Source organism: Pecten maximus, chromosome 2 (assembly GCF_902652985.1).
Source record: "Pecten maximus chromosome 2, xPecMax1.1, whole genome shotgun sequence".
Classification (NCBI taxonomy): Eukaryota; Metazoa; Mollusca; class Bivalvia; order Pectinida; family Pectinidae; genus Pecten; species Pecten maximus.
Window position 1 is genome coordinate 20,088,141 of NC_047016.1, and position 18,249 is coordinate 20,106,389.

At 37.7% G+C, this 18,249-nt stretch overlaps 1 protein-coding gene across 1 annotated transcript; it reads left to right on the top strand.

Annotated features, from left to right (window-relative positions):
• The first annotated feature begins 6,680 nt into the window (after nucleotides 1-6,680).
• Nucleotides 6,681-15,820, top strand: LOC117321230 (pyrimidine-specific ribonucleoside hydrolase RihA-like). The gene is given in 7 exon segments (XM_033875700.1): nucleotides 6,681-6,760; nucleotides 8,122-8,323; nucleotides 12,413-12,464; nucleotides 12,466-12,588; nucleotides 13,386-13,502; nucleotides 14,481-14,617; nucleotides 14,943-15,820. Coding segments are annotated over 6 exon segments (954 nt in total). The 5' UTR covers nucleotides 6,681-6,760; nucleotides 8,122-8,134; the 3' UTR covers nucleotides 15,279-15,820.
• Nucleotides 15,821-18,249: the final 2,429 nt, after the last annotated feature.

The following is an 18,249-nucleotide window of genomic DNA, read 5'->3' on the forward strand; positions in this document are numbered from 1 at the left end:
GGTACATGTTAAACCCTTTATAAACACAGTCAGGGTACATGTTAAACCCTTTATAAACACAGCGAGGGTACATGTTAAACCCTTTATAAACACAGTCAGGGTACATGTTAAACCCTTTATAAACACAGTCAGGGTACATGTTAAACCCTTTATAAACACAGTCAGGGTACATGTTAAACCCTTTATAAACACAGTCAGGGTACATGTTAAACCCTTTATAAACACAGTCAGGATACATGTTAAACCCTTTATAAACACAGTCAGGGTACATGTTAAACCCTTTATAAACACAGTCAGGGTACATGTTAAACCCTTTATAAACACAGTCAGGGTACATGTTAAACCCTTTATAAACACAGTTAGGGTACATGTTAAACCCTTTATAAACACAGTCAGGGTACATGTTAAACCCTTTATAAACACAGTCAGGGTACATGTTAAACCCTTTATAAACACAGCGAGGGTACATGTTAAACCCTTTATAAACACAGTCAGGGTACATGTTAAACCATTATAAACACAGCAAGGGTACATGTCAAATACTTTATAAAGATGGAAGACAGAGAATTAACGGCTAGTCAGTATTCTAAGTATAGCGCCTGAATTTTTCTTAAACAATCGAAAAACTCGAAACGTTTTTGAAATCAAATAATATCATATGAGCTTCAATCAGTCTTCAGAAGCGCCTCCGACTCGTGTCTTACCACTTTGGTGATTACTACCAAGGATTGATTCACTAGAATGGAGCTTCAAAAGACACTAGTGATCACGATATTATCTGAAGAAAACTTGAAATCTTACGGAGTGATTCAATTCTGGGGTTCAGATCCATAGTAAAAACAAAACAGATAGTCTTATTCATGTTGAAGTAATAATATACAAATTAGTATTTACTCTGCATGCATGCTATCTTTATCTGCAGATGTAAATGCGATGATTTTTTTTTTTTGCACAGTACTTCTCTGGTTTTATCCAATAAAAAAAAAAACAAAAAAAAACCTATCAACTTTATTCAGGACTGGGTGATCGAAACAAAATTATCCCTTCACTTTGGCGAAACAGGGAGTATCCTCTCTGGTTGTAAAGAAAAATAAGCAACCTCGATCCCTGCAAGCTCCTTTGGCATGGTTGACCAGGATTGTGCGACAGGAATACTTATCGGATGAACAATGTGTTAATGACTTATCCGGAACGGAAAGTATTTCGGTGACGTTTTTGTATAGGAACAGTCTTTTAATCAAAGCTAGAAAAAAACTCTGTTCAGCACTTACCCAACGTCATTTCGACTATGCTTTACAATTTTTTGTAAGAATATCTTGGTTTGGAAGGATTACAAGACACAAGCAAAAATTACAAATATGGTTGAATGTTGTATAGCCAAGCTTGATCCCAGAACAAGAATTGTGTTCGCCGAACTGAAAGCAACTCAACATTCTTAACGTAACATTGAGGCTTAAATAGCTGAAACTCACTGATGACTTCAACGTTGTACACCGTAAATGTCCTTATATAAGATAATCGCTCACATTGGAGGACAAAGGATTTAATACAATACCATGTACTACGAAATTTGAATTTTTAAAACTAAAAGTGTAAAATGACCAGAATCTGTTACATTTTTTAATAGTGTGGTGAAAATGGAACAATCTTCTCAATAATATGAAACAAAGAATAAGTAACATTGTTGAGGAGTCAAATAATAAAAAAAACTTGCTGGAAAGTTCAAAAGAAAACATTGAGAATGAATATGTGTATTTTAACAATAGAATATACAATGTAATAGTTCCGGGGTTATTCTTATCATGGTACATTTGTACCTATATCCTTAAACTATTTTTTAATGACTAACGAGTTCTTTTGTTCGTTAATATAAAAAGCAAATTATCATTGATATTACTCTGCGTTGGACCGAGTCTTGATATCAGTGATTTGAAAACTGATTTGATATTGATTAGGAACCACATTGAAAATAAGCGTTCAGTGGTCCCGGTTAATGCTATTAGTGTATTCACAACTGTCAAGTATCTCTTCAACAGTGAATTACCTATATTTGTATTTTTGTGTACGTTGACACCGTCGCATATGTATATATTTCTGAATAAAAAAATATATTATTTAATATTTTGGTCAAATCAAATTGTTACGTAGTAGAAGTGAGATCCAGAATAGTGACAACGCATCCACTACGTGAACTAATCAACAGAATTAAATTCTTCAATTTTCCCTTCACAAATGGAAGGAGAGTATTCCCCAGAGATATCTATGATGATCATGACACTTGTAGATAAGGCATATCATTAAAATTGAATATCACAATCAGGAATCGAAATCGGTTTTTTTTTTTTTTTTTTGTATTAAACTGCTTAGGCCTTCAGTACGCCCTTTATTAATACCAACTTGAGTAGTACATCAACATTTGGGACGGATTCCGTTTCCTTGTGCGACATAATGTATGAAGTGGTCGGTGTTCTTTAATTGACGGGTGTTGTGACTAAAACAAAATAACGTCTCCACTTCTTTAACACCTGGTTATATTCTCCATATACTGTTTCCAATGGTCTCGGTGTAGTTCATTATTCGTTCCTATATTGCCGTCGTATCTTTTTACAAACTGTATACCTTATTATAGATGCCGCTTTGGTCCTTTACTCTACTACAGTGATCTTAAGACTACTAGGCTTACATGTACATTGCTTTCTATCTTTGCGTGGTATAATTATTTCTACATTGTTTTCTATCTTTGCGTTGCTATAATTATTCATACATTGTTTTCTATCTTTGCGTTGCTATAATTATTCATACATTGTTTTCTATCTTTGCGTTGATACCCTTCTCTTTAATAAGTAAAATAGGCATGCTGTTTTACCAAACTACAGTCCAAGGGGTGTAACTCGTAACTTACATTTAGCTCGAAGCACTGAAAATTAATCCTTCAGACCTTAAGGAGCATTGCAGCTCTTAGACCGAATTAAAATATTGATAGTTTACAAAACTATCCGTCTGCATGAACAACTATACGGCCGCAATATCCTTTTCACAGTTTAGCGTATTTATTTGATTTTTTCTTCTTTTTTCTTCTTAAGAGATATTTTTTATATTAATTTCCATAACCACTCACTATCAGTATTCTACTATACTTTACAGTATTGAAGAGTTTATCCTGTATTTCTTTTAACAACACACCAACATTCAAATATTATGAAACAAGCTCCATTACTGTTGAGAAATAGACTTCTACATGGTGTGTTAATGGGTAGCAGTATTGTCCTCAGATTGATTCAACATAGTAAAATATCCAATATTGGCGTCCTCGTGTCATTTTGATAAAAACACGTTATTTACGCCACGAAACAATTCAACATGCAAATCAAAATATGGAATTAAAAGGATTGATTTGGTTTGGTTTGGTTTATTTTGTTTAACGTCCTATTAACAGCTAAGGTCATTTAAGGACAGCCTCCCGTGCGTGCAACATGCATGCGTGTGGTGAGTGCGTATGTGTGTTTTGGGAGGCTGCGGTATGTTCGTGTTAAGTCTCCTTGTGATAGGCCGGAACTTTTGCCGATTTATAGTGCTACCCCACTGAAGCATACTGCCGAAGACACCTAGCAGCACACCCCACCCGGTCACATTATACTGACAACGGGCAAACTAGTCGTCCCACTCCAAATATGCTGAGCGCTAAGCGGGAGTAGCAACTACCATTTTTAAAGACTCTGGTATGTCTCGGCTAGGGGACAGAACCCAAAGCCTTCCTCACATGGACGAACGCTCAACTAAAGGCCAAAAGTGAGGCATTGTCAAGGGAGACATTAGGAAGATTGACAGTCGAGGAAAAAGACAATAACGACATTATACAAACCCGTAATTCGAACTGAAAATGGTTGAAATGTGCAGGATAAGGTACATAAGGTTATAGGTATGAGAGATAGAATATTAGGAAATCAAAAACTATTTTATCAACCTTAAATACTGGTGTCGTTGACGGGCTAATTTCAACATTACAAGGTAGGATAGAGGTATTGGAGATAGAATATTGGGAAATCAAAAACTGTTTTATCAACCTTGAATACTCGTTTCGTTGACGGACTCATCTCAACAGCACATGTTAACGTGCTAGTACATTTGTGTGTTTAACGATGTTCATCCCAGGGAATTCATTTAGCAATGAGTTTCATGTCCAGCCATTAAATGTGACAGAAAACAATGACCTTATTGCATTGGTGGCTAATTAATATGCAAGTCTAATAGACTTATTTCTTATGGCTCCTTTATCTAAACAAAATGGATAGAAATCGCTTGATAAAGAGTAGTTTATTTGTCGCATGGCGATAGTCGGAAGTCAAGTCCGGCCAACGGGAGATAACTCGAACAAAAACAAACAAAAAAATGCCAGGCCAAGGCGTTACACTCCACGATGTTTTATTCTTGGAGGAAAATTAAAATTTCGGAATTTTAATATATTTAGAGGTTCGCACGTAGCTAAGTTCGTCCAAATTTTAAAAGCAATATCAAGCGAAGGGAGTTTTCTGTTAAAAATTCTTCATAAAAGTATAGTTCCATAAATTAATGCCAACATATCGATGCAAAAACTCCTTATTCGTATAAAACATTTCGACTAACTGAAGAGGTAGCGAGATAGGAATTAACGCAATGACATTGAACACAGCTCTTCAATGGATGGACACTAATTTATGCTAAATACATTTAATGTCTTCTATATAAACGTCTCGATCTCTATTCTATAATTCTATAATGTTAGCTCTATCATTACGAGTGATATACTCGTTATATACACTCCGTTTATTGTGTATCGTATGTCCTCTAAGAGGGACGATATGAACAGTATTTATCAGTCTGTGAGATGTGTAGTGATTTTTAAATGAAATCATCAATTTACCTCCGCTTATCATTTTGTAATATCAATTTTAAAAAATGATTGAATACATATTTTGTTGATAAATAAGTTATATCTTCTAACCACTTTACAACTGCAACTACACAGGAAAACTTTTACAAAAGTTATATTTTTATATTTGTTTAAATAGTATGGATAGTATATTATCATTAACAGATAGAACCCGAAAAAAAACCTTATCGGTTTTGTAACATTGATACTTTTTCAAAAAAATACTGTTTAGGCACAAATCTTTGTTAAGTTGACGTTGTATTAAGTTACAACCTGCCTACTTTGTGTGTTCTTTATTTCATGTGTTCTGGATGTCAGGGTACCCTAGCTAGACCACAGGTGTTCTGGGTGTCAGGGTACCCTAGCTAGACCACAGGTGTTCTGGGTGTCAGGGTACCCTAGCTAGGCCACAGGTGTTCTGGGTATCAGGGTACCCTAGCTAGGCCACAGGTGTTCTGGGTGTCAGGGTACCCTAGCTAGGCCACAGGTGTTCTGGGTGTCAGGGTACCCTAGCTAAGCCACAGGTGTTCTGGATGTCAGGGTAGCCTAGCTAGGCCATAGGTGTTCTGGGTGTCAGGGAACTCTAGCTAAGCCACAGGTGTTCTGGGTGTCAGGGTACCCTAGCTAGGCTACAGGTGTTCTGGGTGTCAGGGAACTCTAGCTAAGCCACAGGTGTTCTGGGTGTCAGGGTACCCTAGCTAGGCCACAGGTGTTCTGGGTGTCAGGGTACCCTAGCTAGGCCACAGGTGTTCTGGGTGTCAGGGTACCCTAGCTAGGCCATAGGTGTTCTGGATGTCAGGGTAGCCTAGCTAGGCTACAGGTGTTCTGGGTGTCAGGGTACCCTTGCTTGACCGGAGGTGTTCTGGGTGTCAGGGTACCCTAGCTAGGCCACAGGTATTCTGGGTGTCAGGGTACCCTAGCTAGGCCACAGGTGTTCGGGTGCCAGGGTACCCTAGCTAGGCCACAGGTGTTCTGGGTGTCAGGGTACCCTAGCTAGGCCATAGGTGTTCTGGGTGTCAGGGTACCCTAGCTAGGCCACAGGTGTTCTGGGTGTCAGGGTACCCTAGCTAGGTCACAGGTGTTCTGGTTGTCAGGATACCCTAGCTAGGCCATAGGTGTTCTGGGTGTCAGGATACCCTAGCTAGGCCACAGGTGTTCTGGGTGTCAGGGTACCCTAGCTAGGCCACAGGTGTTCTGGGTGTCAGGGTACCCTAGCTAGACCATATGTGTTCTGGGTGTCAGGGTACCCTAGCTAGGCCACCGGTGTTCTGGGTGTCAGGGTACCCTAGCTAGGCCACAGGTGTTCTGGGTGTCAGGGTACCCTTGCTTGACCGGAGGTGTTCTGGGTGTCAGGGTACCCTAGCTAGACCACCGGTGTACGTTACAATTTGTTATACTTATTACACTCACAGACGTCCGTACCTTGAAATTAGCACTCAAGAGTAAAATTCAATAACCCCGATATATTGTAGATTAACCCTGGATGTTAACTACCAGAATCAAAGCCCTGTATTATACACAGGACACAGGACACAGGACAGTTCACGTTATCGGTTAATTTCTGCACACAGATCCTGAGGTGTGTAGCTACTTTCTTCAGTATTTAACACATAGAATAGGTACTTCCTATATATACGAGAATATGAGGAGGCGCAGTTTGCGTTGAATTTCGGCATGGACGATACTATTAAGTCAGACTCACGATTGAGGGGATGGAGTCACTTGTAATAAGATAATGTAAAATATTTAGTTGTGTGAGTCCTAAATATAACTTCAGGCCAGAGCGTGTCACACTTAGAAAATACCCACAGTGTCAGGTACACATTGCCGCCCGCATACAACAGGAGCAACGTGAGTACAGCACGTAAACTAGAGTTATAAACTTATATGTAACCAGATGTGAAAATGCGTTGTAAAATAACCACATTGGACTGTCAGAATGTCCTGTATGTCGTGTGAGTGAGGACTTGACCTGGTAATCTAGAAACCCGATTTCAGATTTGAACAGTATACATGTACAATCACAGCCTCTAGGTAAGCCAGGTGACGACAGGGTCGACCGAAGTCGATATGGCATGCCTTTAGTACTGTATAAGTTCATATTGACCCATACGTATGGAAGTATATATATACATACCTGGACATGTACACCATGTTATTACCATGGAACAGATTAAAGGGATACCCACCACAAATCGCACCTTTTCTGACTGTTCTGTACATTTTAAGAACTCTTTAAATGAATTTGAAGCTATTGTAAGCATCAGAACATCTATACCGTCGTTAAAGTATGTTTTTTTTAATAAAAAATTGATGGGGATACCACCTACCAATATCAAATTAGACTGCCTAAATGAAGGCGATAAATTGAGGTACCCGATACCATTAAGAACATACATATGTAGACACTTCTGAGAAATAACAAGACATACTATTCTTTACGGAATATCCCTTTGATATGTCTAATCTTTTATACTAAATGCAATCGCAATTTTAGATACTAAAGAACTTGAATTATATTTGTTGCCAAGAATACAAAAAAAGTAATTGATAAAAGATAGCGGCTGTAGGCGGCTGTACACATACCCTGTTATCTGCATGATCCAAACACTTACATTTGTTATATATATTAAACATATTTTATTGTCAAGAAAATGACACAAGGATTGGACGCAAGTTGTTACATTGTACAACCCTATCAAGGCCCTTTCCTCTAATATATATATATCTTTTCAAAATTGCACAACTGGGTGATAAATAATACATTCATAGGGATACAATATTAATAACATAAAGGTAATAACCTTAACATGAATAACAACAAAGATAAAAAAAAAAAAAAAAAAAATGTAAACAGCCTCACATTTTGAAGAAAAAGACTCATACCTCTGCTTAAATGAAATAGTGCTTTCAAAAAAGGCATGCCAATTCATTTTCTATTGGGGATCCACATTTACACGAGGACTGTCTACGATGTTAACCCTGAATATATCGTGATTAAGAGAACTACTGTTATATTTTCATCTCGTATGAATGACGTTTAGAATTAGCTCCCCTTATCTGAAATAGATGGGATAATTTGAGTAAGGGTTTCGAGAAATGACATTTTTAATCGTCCAAAGTGGCAGATGATGTGTTGATTTACCACTACATACGAACCTATACATGTACTGAAAGCAACTGTATATCCATCATTTTCCCATTGTTTATAGACATCCCGATAAAATGTCCTCACAAAGGAAGATGCTAATAATTGATACAGACGGTGGTATAGACGATGCTCAGGCGATCTTCATGATGTTGGACTCCACCGAGTATGACGTCATTGCCCTCACGTGCGTCAGGGGTAACAGCGGCGTGGAACAGGTTGTGTGCAACGTTCTGAAAATACTCGGAGCCGCGGACAAATTGAATGTACGTAAATCAATGTTTGAAATACACACGAGTATAGAATACATGTCAATGCGTCTTAACATGTTCGTGGCTTGAATTGTTTATAACAAATAGCACTAAGCAGTATAACAATCAGTTGTTTGGTACTTTAATATACATACATTGTACATTGTAGGGACTTGTAGTTTACAAAGACGATATTCTTTCCTGTTAAAGGTCGGTCTCAGATTATTTATTTCTCAATTTTACTAAAACTATATAAAGGAAAGTTCCCTGGGTCTAGGTCAAATCACAGGCGTCAGCATCTGGTGTTACATGTATAGAAACAAATATCGCTCCTATATCAACACCTCAACAAGGTGTAACACTTGAAAACCGGCTGTGTAACCTGGGAAACCTTAGGGAATCTGTGACGTTTACAAATGGGTTCGTCACTACCTCTAATAGATCCTGGTTAGTGACTAGTCTACAGATGCAAATATATACAAATATTACTACTATTTGGTAGCCTTTAACATTTAACGAGAACATATAACACATAAAATATAAGTTTTATATATACAGTGGTCTGTCTGACCGCTGACACTTAATCTTAATACTATAACTCGTCCCGTACCACTCACAACGGCTACATTGTAGTTATAATTACTGGTCGCCGGTCTGTGTGTGACCGCTGACTATACGGCTACGGGGATTCAGTGACTAGCAATATGTGTAATCGAACATGATTATACGCTCTGACTGTTCCTATGTATTTTCATCGGCCACCTAACCCCTGGTGTTTGCTGCTGACCACCAACACTACTTATAGTATGGTCGCTGACATGCCCGCCGACTACCTTGTAGTTGCTGACTTGACCGTCGACTACCTGCTTGTAGTCGCCAACTAAATTGTAGTCGCTAACCTATCAGCCTCTGCCAAACACTCTGTGTTAAAACGATTAGTTGATGGATCAAGGAGAAGACCGTGGTCACATCTATCTTTCCATAACTAGCTACCACCTTAGGGTCTCTCCGCTTCTGTCTGTACAGTTTGGATACCGAAATCAGAGTGTTTGTGTTCTGTCAGAGCCGGCTTTTATACCCTCCGATATAGACCATCTGAGTCATTCAAGTGTTTTACATGCAAGGGTAGGATTACATAATCAAGCGTCTATAGAAGAACTTGAAAAACAAGATACAATTAATGTTACAGAGCTAGATAATAAGAAAAAAGAATTAGAAGATATTAGAATTAAGAAAATTAAAGGTAGCATTGTAAGATCTAGGGCTCGTTGGGAAGAGGAAGGGGAAAACCTACTAGTTACTTTTTTAGTCTTGAAAATAGAAATTTCATATAAAAAATGATTCCTAAATTACAGTGTGATGATGGGAGTTTTATTACAAAGCAAGAACACATTCTAGATGAAGTAAAATGTTTTTATGAAAAACTCTATGATTCTAAAAAAAATCTTGAAAATGTTGACCTTACTACTTTTCTTGACTTTGAAAACATACCTAAACTTAATCATTCTGACTCTGAAGCAAGTAAAATATTGGCAAACATGAAAAATAACAAAAGTCCAGGATCAGATTGTTTTACAGTCGAATTTTACAAACACTTTTGGAAAAACTTTGGTATCTTTGTTGTTCGGTCATTAAATTATGGATTTGTTAAAGGGGAACTACTAATCACACAACGTCATGGTATTATTGCTTGTATTCCTAAAAAAATAAACCACACCATTTTATAATGAGCTGGAGGCCAATTACTTTACTGAGTAATGAATTTTACAGAAAATAATAATATCCCTGGTATGGTTCTAATGGTAGATTTTGAAAAAGCTTTTGATTCGGTGTCTTGGAATTTCCTAGAAAAGGTATTCAGCTTCTTTGGTTTTAGAAGTGATGTTTTGAATTGGATAAAACTGTTTCATAATAATGTAGGGGCATCTGTCAATCAAGGGGTAAATCTGTCTTCATTTTTTAGCCCACCATCATCAGATGGTGGGCTATTCAAATCGCCCTGCGTCCGTGGTCCGTCGTCCGTCCGGCCGTCCCTCCGTCCGTCCGTAAACAATTCTTGTTATCGCTAATCCTCAGAAAATACTGCATTTTGAGACCAATCGGAAAACAACATGGCCGACAGGCAGCCATCTTGGATTTTGATAATTGAAGTTTGTTATCGCTATTTTCTCAGAAAGTAATGAAGGGATCTTTCTAAAATTTCATATGCAGGTTCCCCTCGGTGCCTAGTTATGCATATTGCATTTTGAGACTAATCAGATTACAGCATGGCCGACAGGCAGCCATCTTGGATTTTGACAATTGAAGTTTGTTATCGCTATTTCTCAGAAACTAATAAAGGGATCTTTCTGAAATTTCATATGTAGGTTCCCCTCGGAGCCTAGTTATGCATATTGCATTTTGGGACTAATCAGAAAACAACATGGCCGACAGGCAGCCATCTTGGATTTTGACAATTGAAGTTTTTTATCGCTATTTTTCAGAAAGTACGGAAGGGATCTTTCTCAAATTTCATATGCAGGTTTCCCTCGGTGCCTAGTTATGCATATTGCATTTTGAGACTAATCAGAAAACAACATTGCCGACAGGCAGCCATCTTGGATTTTGACAATTGAAGATTGTTATCCCTATTTCTCAGAAAGTACTGAAGTGATCTTTCTCAAATTTCATATGTAGGTTCCCCTCAGTGCCTAGTTTTACATATTGGGACCAATCCGAAAACAACATGGCCGACAGACAGCCATTATCACTAAATCTTAAATGTTATATATAGGTTTCCCTTGTTTGAAAAGTACTAGCTATAGAGGACTGTTTCTAAATTTACACAGATTAGTAAGACTTAGAGGAAGGGAAAAGTAGAGAAAAGATCAATCTGACATGGAGCCTATAAAGATCATTCAATGGTGGGCGCCAAGATCCCTCTGGGATCTCTTGTTAATATCAAAAGAGGCTGTCGACAGGGTGACCCAATAGCACCATATATTTTTATTCTATGCGCTGAAATTCTTGCCAACAGATTTCGTAATAACAAGGAGATTAAAGGTATTAAAATTGATGGTACAAACGTGCTACTTTCTCAGTAGGCAGATGATACTTATCTGACACTAGATGGTACTGAACATTGAAGGAATCAATAAGTGAATTAGATACTTTTGTTTTGCAAACATTTCGGGCTTAAAGATTAATATCAACAAAACTGAAATTGTATGGACCCCCCCCCCCCCCCCCCCCCCCCCCTCTCTCTCTCTCTCTCTCTCTCTCTCTGAGAATGATGATAATGATTAGTATGATTATGATGAGATAATGATGAAGATGACTATGATGATGTGGATAATTATGATGCTTATGATGATGATGATGGTGATGAGTATGATGATTAGTATCATTATGATGATGATGATGATGATGAGATTATGATGAAGATGACTGATGATGAGGATTATTATGATGTTGATGATGATAGTGATGAGTATGATGATTATGATGATGATGATTATTAGTTTTATAAGTAGTATGATGATTACTATGATGATGAAATAATGATTATGATGATTAGTATGATGATGATGATGATGATGATGATGATGATTTCAATGTTTAAGAAGGATGATGAGATTATGTTGATGAAAAATATAGATTATGATGGTGAAGATGATATGATTATGATGATAGCAAACCATACCTTTTGGAATTGATGTTTGTTGTGTGTGTGTGTGTGTGTGATTTTGATGCATTAATGTATTAAAAATGTCTTTAAAAATTAAAAAAAAATAAAATTAAAAAAAAGAGTAGGGGCTAATTCTTTTTTTTTGGGGGGGGGGGGGGGGGGGGGGGGGGGGGGTCTATAAATCCTTAGCCACAGAGGCAGGGACAAACGTGTAATCAAATGTAACATCGAAATCTCATTATTGGGGGCAGCTTCATCTCATGATCTTCTGCAGGTACATTGCTAGCTTCGATAACGACGCTCTGGACGACAGACGGACAGTTTCTGACAGATGGTCGTCGTAGAGCAGTGAGGCAGGGTATGAATATTCGTTCTAGTATAATGCAATTGCAAGTGTTAACACAAACGGCCTAAAATTAATATAATTTTGTTACCAGATTCCAGTTTTTCCCGGTACCGCATTTTCCATTCTTGGCCAAAAAGAGATAAAAAAATCCCTACCAAGGAGATGACGGGTTAGGCGATTGTCCGTCAATAGAAGAACCGGATGTCAGTATTGTACAGAAAGAGGCAGCGACGGACGCAATAATCCGGTTAACGAAGGAACACCCAGGTTAGATTTAAAGTTCCAAAAAAAACATAAAAATGATTGAGGATTTTATAACATTGGACTCCTTACTTGGTGCATATGCTATGACACTGCCTGAAAATAAATTTGCTAACCAGGTAAACGTCTATAAATGTATCTATTTCACTGAATAACCATATAGGCCTACAATTTCCAGCGGAAGATTTAATGTGCGATTTCGTTGTTTTGCCTGTAAATGTTCTCTCCTAAAATATGGTCATATAGAAGCGGGTCTCATATCCTGGTCTGGCATGTCGGGTGTACAATCGGAACCCCTCGTTATTTTCTTCGAAACTAGAAAAAAAAAAAAACGTTCGCAGACGGATCGAGGCGAGGTGTTCCGATATATCGGGTGTAGCGACTAACTGATAGTTGAGGTGTCAATTGGCGATACCAGAGGAACTAACCCAGACCGCAGTTCAAGCCGTATCTTTCGATTTGTCATAACCAATTCCATGGCAGTAACGAAGATACTATATATGCCAATATGGAATGTGTAAGTTGGATGTAGCAGACGACAGAATGTGTTATACTTTTAGTATCACAATGAAGAAAATGCATTACAACTTACATCATTCTTTCACCAACGTTGGTTCCTCGGGACATGTAGTTACCATGTCCAAAATGTCAACCCCGCTTTTAGTCAAAGAAGCCAAATCACCAAGTTTCCATTTTGGATATAGACAATAAGTGACATGTCCTACACTATATAAAAGACGGCATGTAGACAAATTCATCACGTTTTCCGTGGTATGTTAAACACATTATTTCTCACCTTCCAGGGGAGATAACTCTGATGTGTATAGGCCCACTCACCAATCTCGCGACGGCCCTGAAGATGGACCCAGACTTCGGTAGCCGACTTAGAGACTGCTTTATAATGGGAGGCAACTACTACGGTAATATAACATTTAATCTATATCATCGTGTTGTCAATGGTAAATATAACCTTTAATATATATCATTGTGTTGTCAATGGTAATATAACATTTAATCTATATCATTGTGTTGTCAATGGTAAATATAACATTTAATCTATGTCATTGTGTTGTCAATGTTAAATATAACATTTAATCTATATCATTGTGTTGTCAATGGTAAATATAACATTTAACCTATGTCATTGTGTTGCCAGTGGTAAATATAACCTTTAATCTATGTCATTGTGTTGTCAATGGTAAATATAACCTTTGATATATATCATTGTGTTATCAATGCTAAATATAACATTTGATCTGCCATTGTGTTGTCAATGGTAAATATAACATTTAATATATATCATTGTGTTGCCAAGCGTTGCTCCTTCTGTATGCAATCCGATCTTCATAACGTAGTGTATGATGTGTATGTATCCTAATCAAAATGTCATCTTCTTGTTTAAACACTCACATTGGTAAAGGGAAAAGCAACTGCACTGGAAGTAAAATATCAGACTGTTGTTCGCTAACTCCCGAGTTATAGTAAACAATATATGCTTTGGTGCTCATTACATGTAATAAAAGCGAGGGCTGTTTTACTTGACAGAGATGACATAAACAACATTATAACTACGTAACAACATTCCGAAAACAGACATGTATAAGTATAATTAAAAAATGAAAGAAATCGGAAATCAACAGCCAATCAGATTAGAGGAGATACATTATGACGACAAAGATATTGGAATTGACATCTATGTCGTGGTTTGCGTATTTCCGAATGTCTTCTGACATCGTGAATAACTGTCGGAATTTTCGATATACCGATCTTTGAACCCTAACTTATTTTTACTCGTCCCACCACATTCTTCTTCTTCTTCTTCTTCTTCTTCTTCTTCTTCTTCAAATACGTACGGTATCATTATGTGGGTGCTTATGATAAAATGATTTTATTGGCAGGTAAAGGTAACATAACAGTGAGCGCAGAGTTCAACTTCCACTCTGACCCGGAAGCAGCTTACATAGCCCTGGAGCAGGTTCGATGTCCCACGACACTGGTTGGTTGGGAAGTCTGTGAGGAAAACGGACCTACTTGGGTAGGCCATTTATTTGTTATAGATGTGTTTGGCATTGTGTACATCACGTTCATTTGTCAAGCTAAAGAACGTTTATTTACATCTTTTCATTCTATATTTGGTATGATACATCATGGTGTGCCATGTTTGATCTCGGGCCCCTTTTTCCTGGGGAGCAAAACATTTTGCGGTATGCCTTTACTTTGGTGTCTCCGCAAATCAAACAGCTATCCTTGTTTATTGTGGTTTTATTATTTATTATACCACGTGAAAGTATTATTACATACTCTCATTTTATGAGTTTAAATTGTATTCAAGTTAATTATATTTATGTGTCTTGTTTCAGGATCAGTATTACGAACTGAGAAGATTCCCTGGCAAACGGAACAAATTCTTAAAGGCAGTTGAACAGAAACCTGTTGCCTATTCTATCGAGCAAGGCTGGAACTATATTCCAGCTGATGAGTTCTTGGCAGCATGTATGTTGAGTCCGTCAGAGGTTGTCTTGGAAACTAAAGAGGTGTACGCAACTGTCGAACTTGGTGGGAAATTTACCTATGGACAAATGGTGGTCGACTGGCACAAAGTACTCAAGAAAAATCCTAATTTAACTATCGTTACCAAAATCGATAAAAAGGCTTTCTACTCGGTGCTTCTGAATACTGCAAAGAACGGCCATTAACGTGTATATGTTGTAGTAAATTTACGGGTACAATAAGAGTTTTCTTTTGAACGAGTACTTAGTTATGACTTAACTATAGGGATTGGCAGGAATTTCAAACCATCGAAATGGAAGATAACTTAAACGTATCGAGATTAACCAGCGGCATTTTTATATAGTATACAGTAAACAGAGTTTGTTGACCAGAATTGGCCAATATAAAAGAATCACCAAAACCTTTTTGAACTTCACACCATTTACCCAGAGATGTAATCAGCTGATCCGAGAAGTAGGTACTCTTACCCTAAAGTCATCAATTAGGATACTGACCGACAGTGTGGAAACTATTGAAATGTTCATCCAAATACTGACCAACGGCAAATCAAAAATTATTTCAAATCATGTTTTCTTTAGGCAAACATCACAGGCGTATAGTAGAGTAGGGGCTAATGTTTTTTTTCTATCAATTCTTACAAGAAGCAGACGCCTGTGGTAAATGTCCACATTTAAGATGTTGTTTAACGGCGAGGTTTATCACAAAGAAATAAACCGTCGAAGCTTCAGTATCAATTTTCTTTTTCTTTGGGTAAGTCACAATTCTAATATCCATTGAAATGATTAGGTATGCGCGTGCATCCATTTGTCAGTGCATTTTGAAATGGTGCTCTTTTAGGTCATCCTGACGAAGGGCCAGGATGACATATAACATATAAAGTCATATGATATATAAAGTCGTGTTTATCATTAAGACGTAAACCATTTATTTAACTGGCTTTACTTTCGCTACTGCGGTCTCGCAGCATCTTCGCTTGCCAAGAGTGTTCGATACGATGCTCTCCTTTTCTCTGAATTGTAACTTTTGGTAAGCGAAGCTGGCTTTTCAGCGGAGGAGTCGTATATATAGCGAGTAAAAGCTAATGTATTTATGTATGCATTTTACCAAATGATCTTTACAATGTGTAGCAGTTATGGAGTAATTATTTGTCTTTGATAATGGGATATACCATTTTGCTGCGCTGTGGATTAGTTGCGTGAGAGCTATACCCTTTGAATAGTTGCCATGATAGACGATATGCATAAAGATGTGGATATAAAATAGTAAATCCTGTATAAACATTCTGTACTGGAAGTAGAGTCATGGTCCACGTACAGAATTATGTATATTAATAGTTCAATCGTCAGGCAGATGCAAGTAGAAAAGTTTCTTGTACAAACTTTCTGCTTCCCACTAATAGTTGTAAATGAATTAAAACTAGAAGACCATCAGGTTTGGGTGATAGCTAAGGTTTATTACTGTATTGTCATGTACGTAATATTGCGTAAATATCTGTCATTACATAATCTGACTAGGATTACATAATATTGGCATAAGGATTACGTAACATATTCGTAATTAATACATATACATTTAGAGGAAAAACATGTAATAAACCATGTAGTAAATTGTCCAAACACCCAAACCTGAGTAGTGTAGTTATAATTATGTAGTGACTAGATAAAATGTGTCATAAAATCAGATGAAAATAAAATATTGAGAAAATAGTTTCGGTGAAAAGTGCGGGGATCCCCTTTTCCTGTTCAAACCCTCCCCTTTTGCCCCCATAATCCAAACTGCCCCGGGTTCCCGGGGTTTTATTCCTAAAAGTCCACCATAACCCAACTTTAAAAGGGGGTTTAAAGGGTTCCTTTGGGGCAACCCTAGGTTGGGTCCTCCACTTAAATTGGTTATAATCCACAGGTTTACATTTAACATTACCTTTCCATTAAATGTCCATAGAATTTACACAAAAGTCCACCAAAAGGGGGGGCCCCCCGCCCAAATTATAAAAGTTTTTAGTCACTGCCCAATAAAACATTTTTCATTTTCCACTGTTCAATATATCGCACATGCAATTTTAATATATCAAGTGTAGGATTCAGGGCAAGTTTTCAAAATAGATCCTTGATTTAACCCTTAAAAAAATTTTTAAAACTCCCCAAGGAATTACTGGATGGCTGACGATGTCCCCAAGGGAAAGGGATCTATTTTTGGTTTATATTTACACTTCCCCAATCACCTTGCGCTTGAATAATTTTCTGGGGGTGTCCCACTTTCCCAAGTGCAAAGGACGCACCCCCCCCCCGTCTAAGCTAGGGCCCCGTTTTCCTTAAAATGCCTATTCCTTTTCCTAGGCTTTTAGGCGGGAGAAAAAAAAAAATAATTTTTAATTTTGGGGCCCAAAAAAACCCCCGGGGGTTTTAAAAAAAAACCCCGGTACATCTTATTTTTGGGGGGGGAAAAAGCCGGGAAAAAAACCCGGTAGCTTGTTTTTGGGAAAGGAGGGAAGAAAATGATTAAGGGAAAGGGGAAAAGGAAAGTTTTCTTTTCCTCGAAATGTTATTTTTTGCCCCAATTTCCCACCCGGGGGCCTCCCCCCTTTTTAAAGCTGAATAGTCCCTTATAACGACTCAATTGTTTTTTTTGGGCAAAATTTCCCCTTTAAAAAAGGAGCGAGAAAAGTTGATTTCCCCTAAAGGGGGGAAAAAAAAGGCTACCAAAAAACCGCCAAAAAACATTATAAACGGGGTGCATAAAGGTTCCAGTTTTGAAAAATTTTTAAAATGGGATTTTTGGGGTTTTTTTTCCACCCAGGACTCCTACGACTCCTCTTAGAGACTGTTGGGAAAAAATTGCCCAATGGTTTTGGTTTTTTAAGCCCACTTCCGGGAGGGTTAAAAGTCTTACGCTGCCCAATTTATTCCCCTTTTTTGGGGAGAATTGAAGGGGGTTTTATAGGAAGGCATGTCCCGTCCAAAATCGGGCAGTAGAAATGGAACTTTTTTTAGCAGGTCCCCCCAAAACTTGAGATATTTTCTAATAGGAAATCATTTTGGGTGGTTTTTAGAAAAAGCCAAGGCTTTTTCCCCCCCCCTTAAATGGGAACTTTTCCCCCCCTTTTGGGTTTATTTAAAAACCGTGCCTAGAAAAACAAAGGGAAGAAAACTTGTTAGA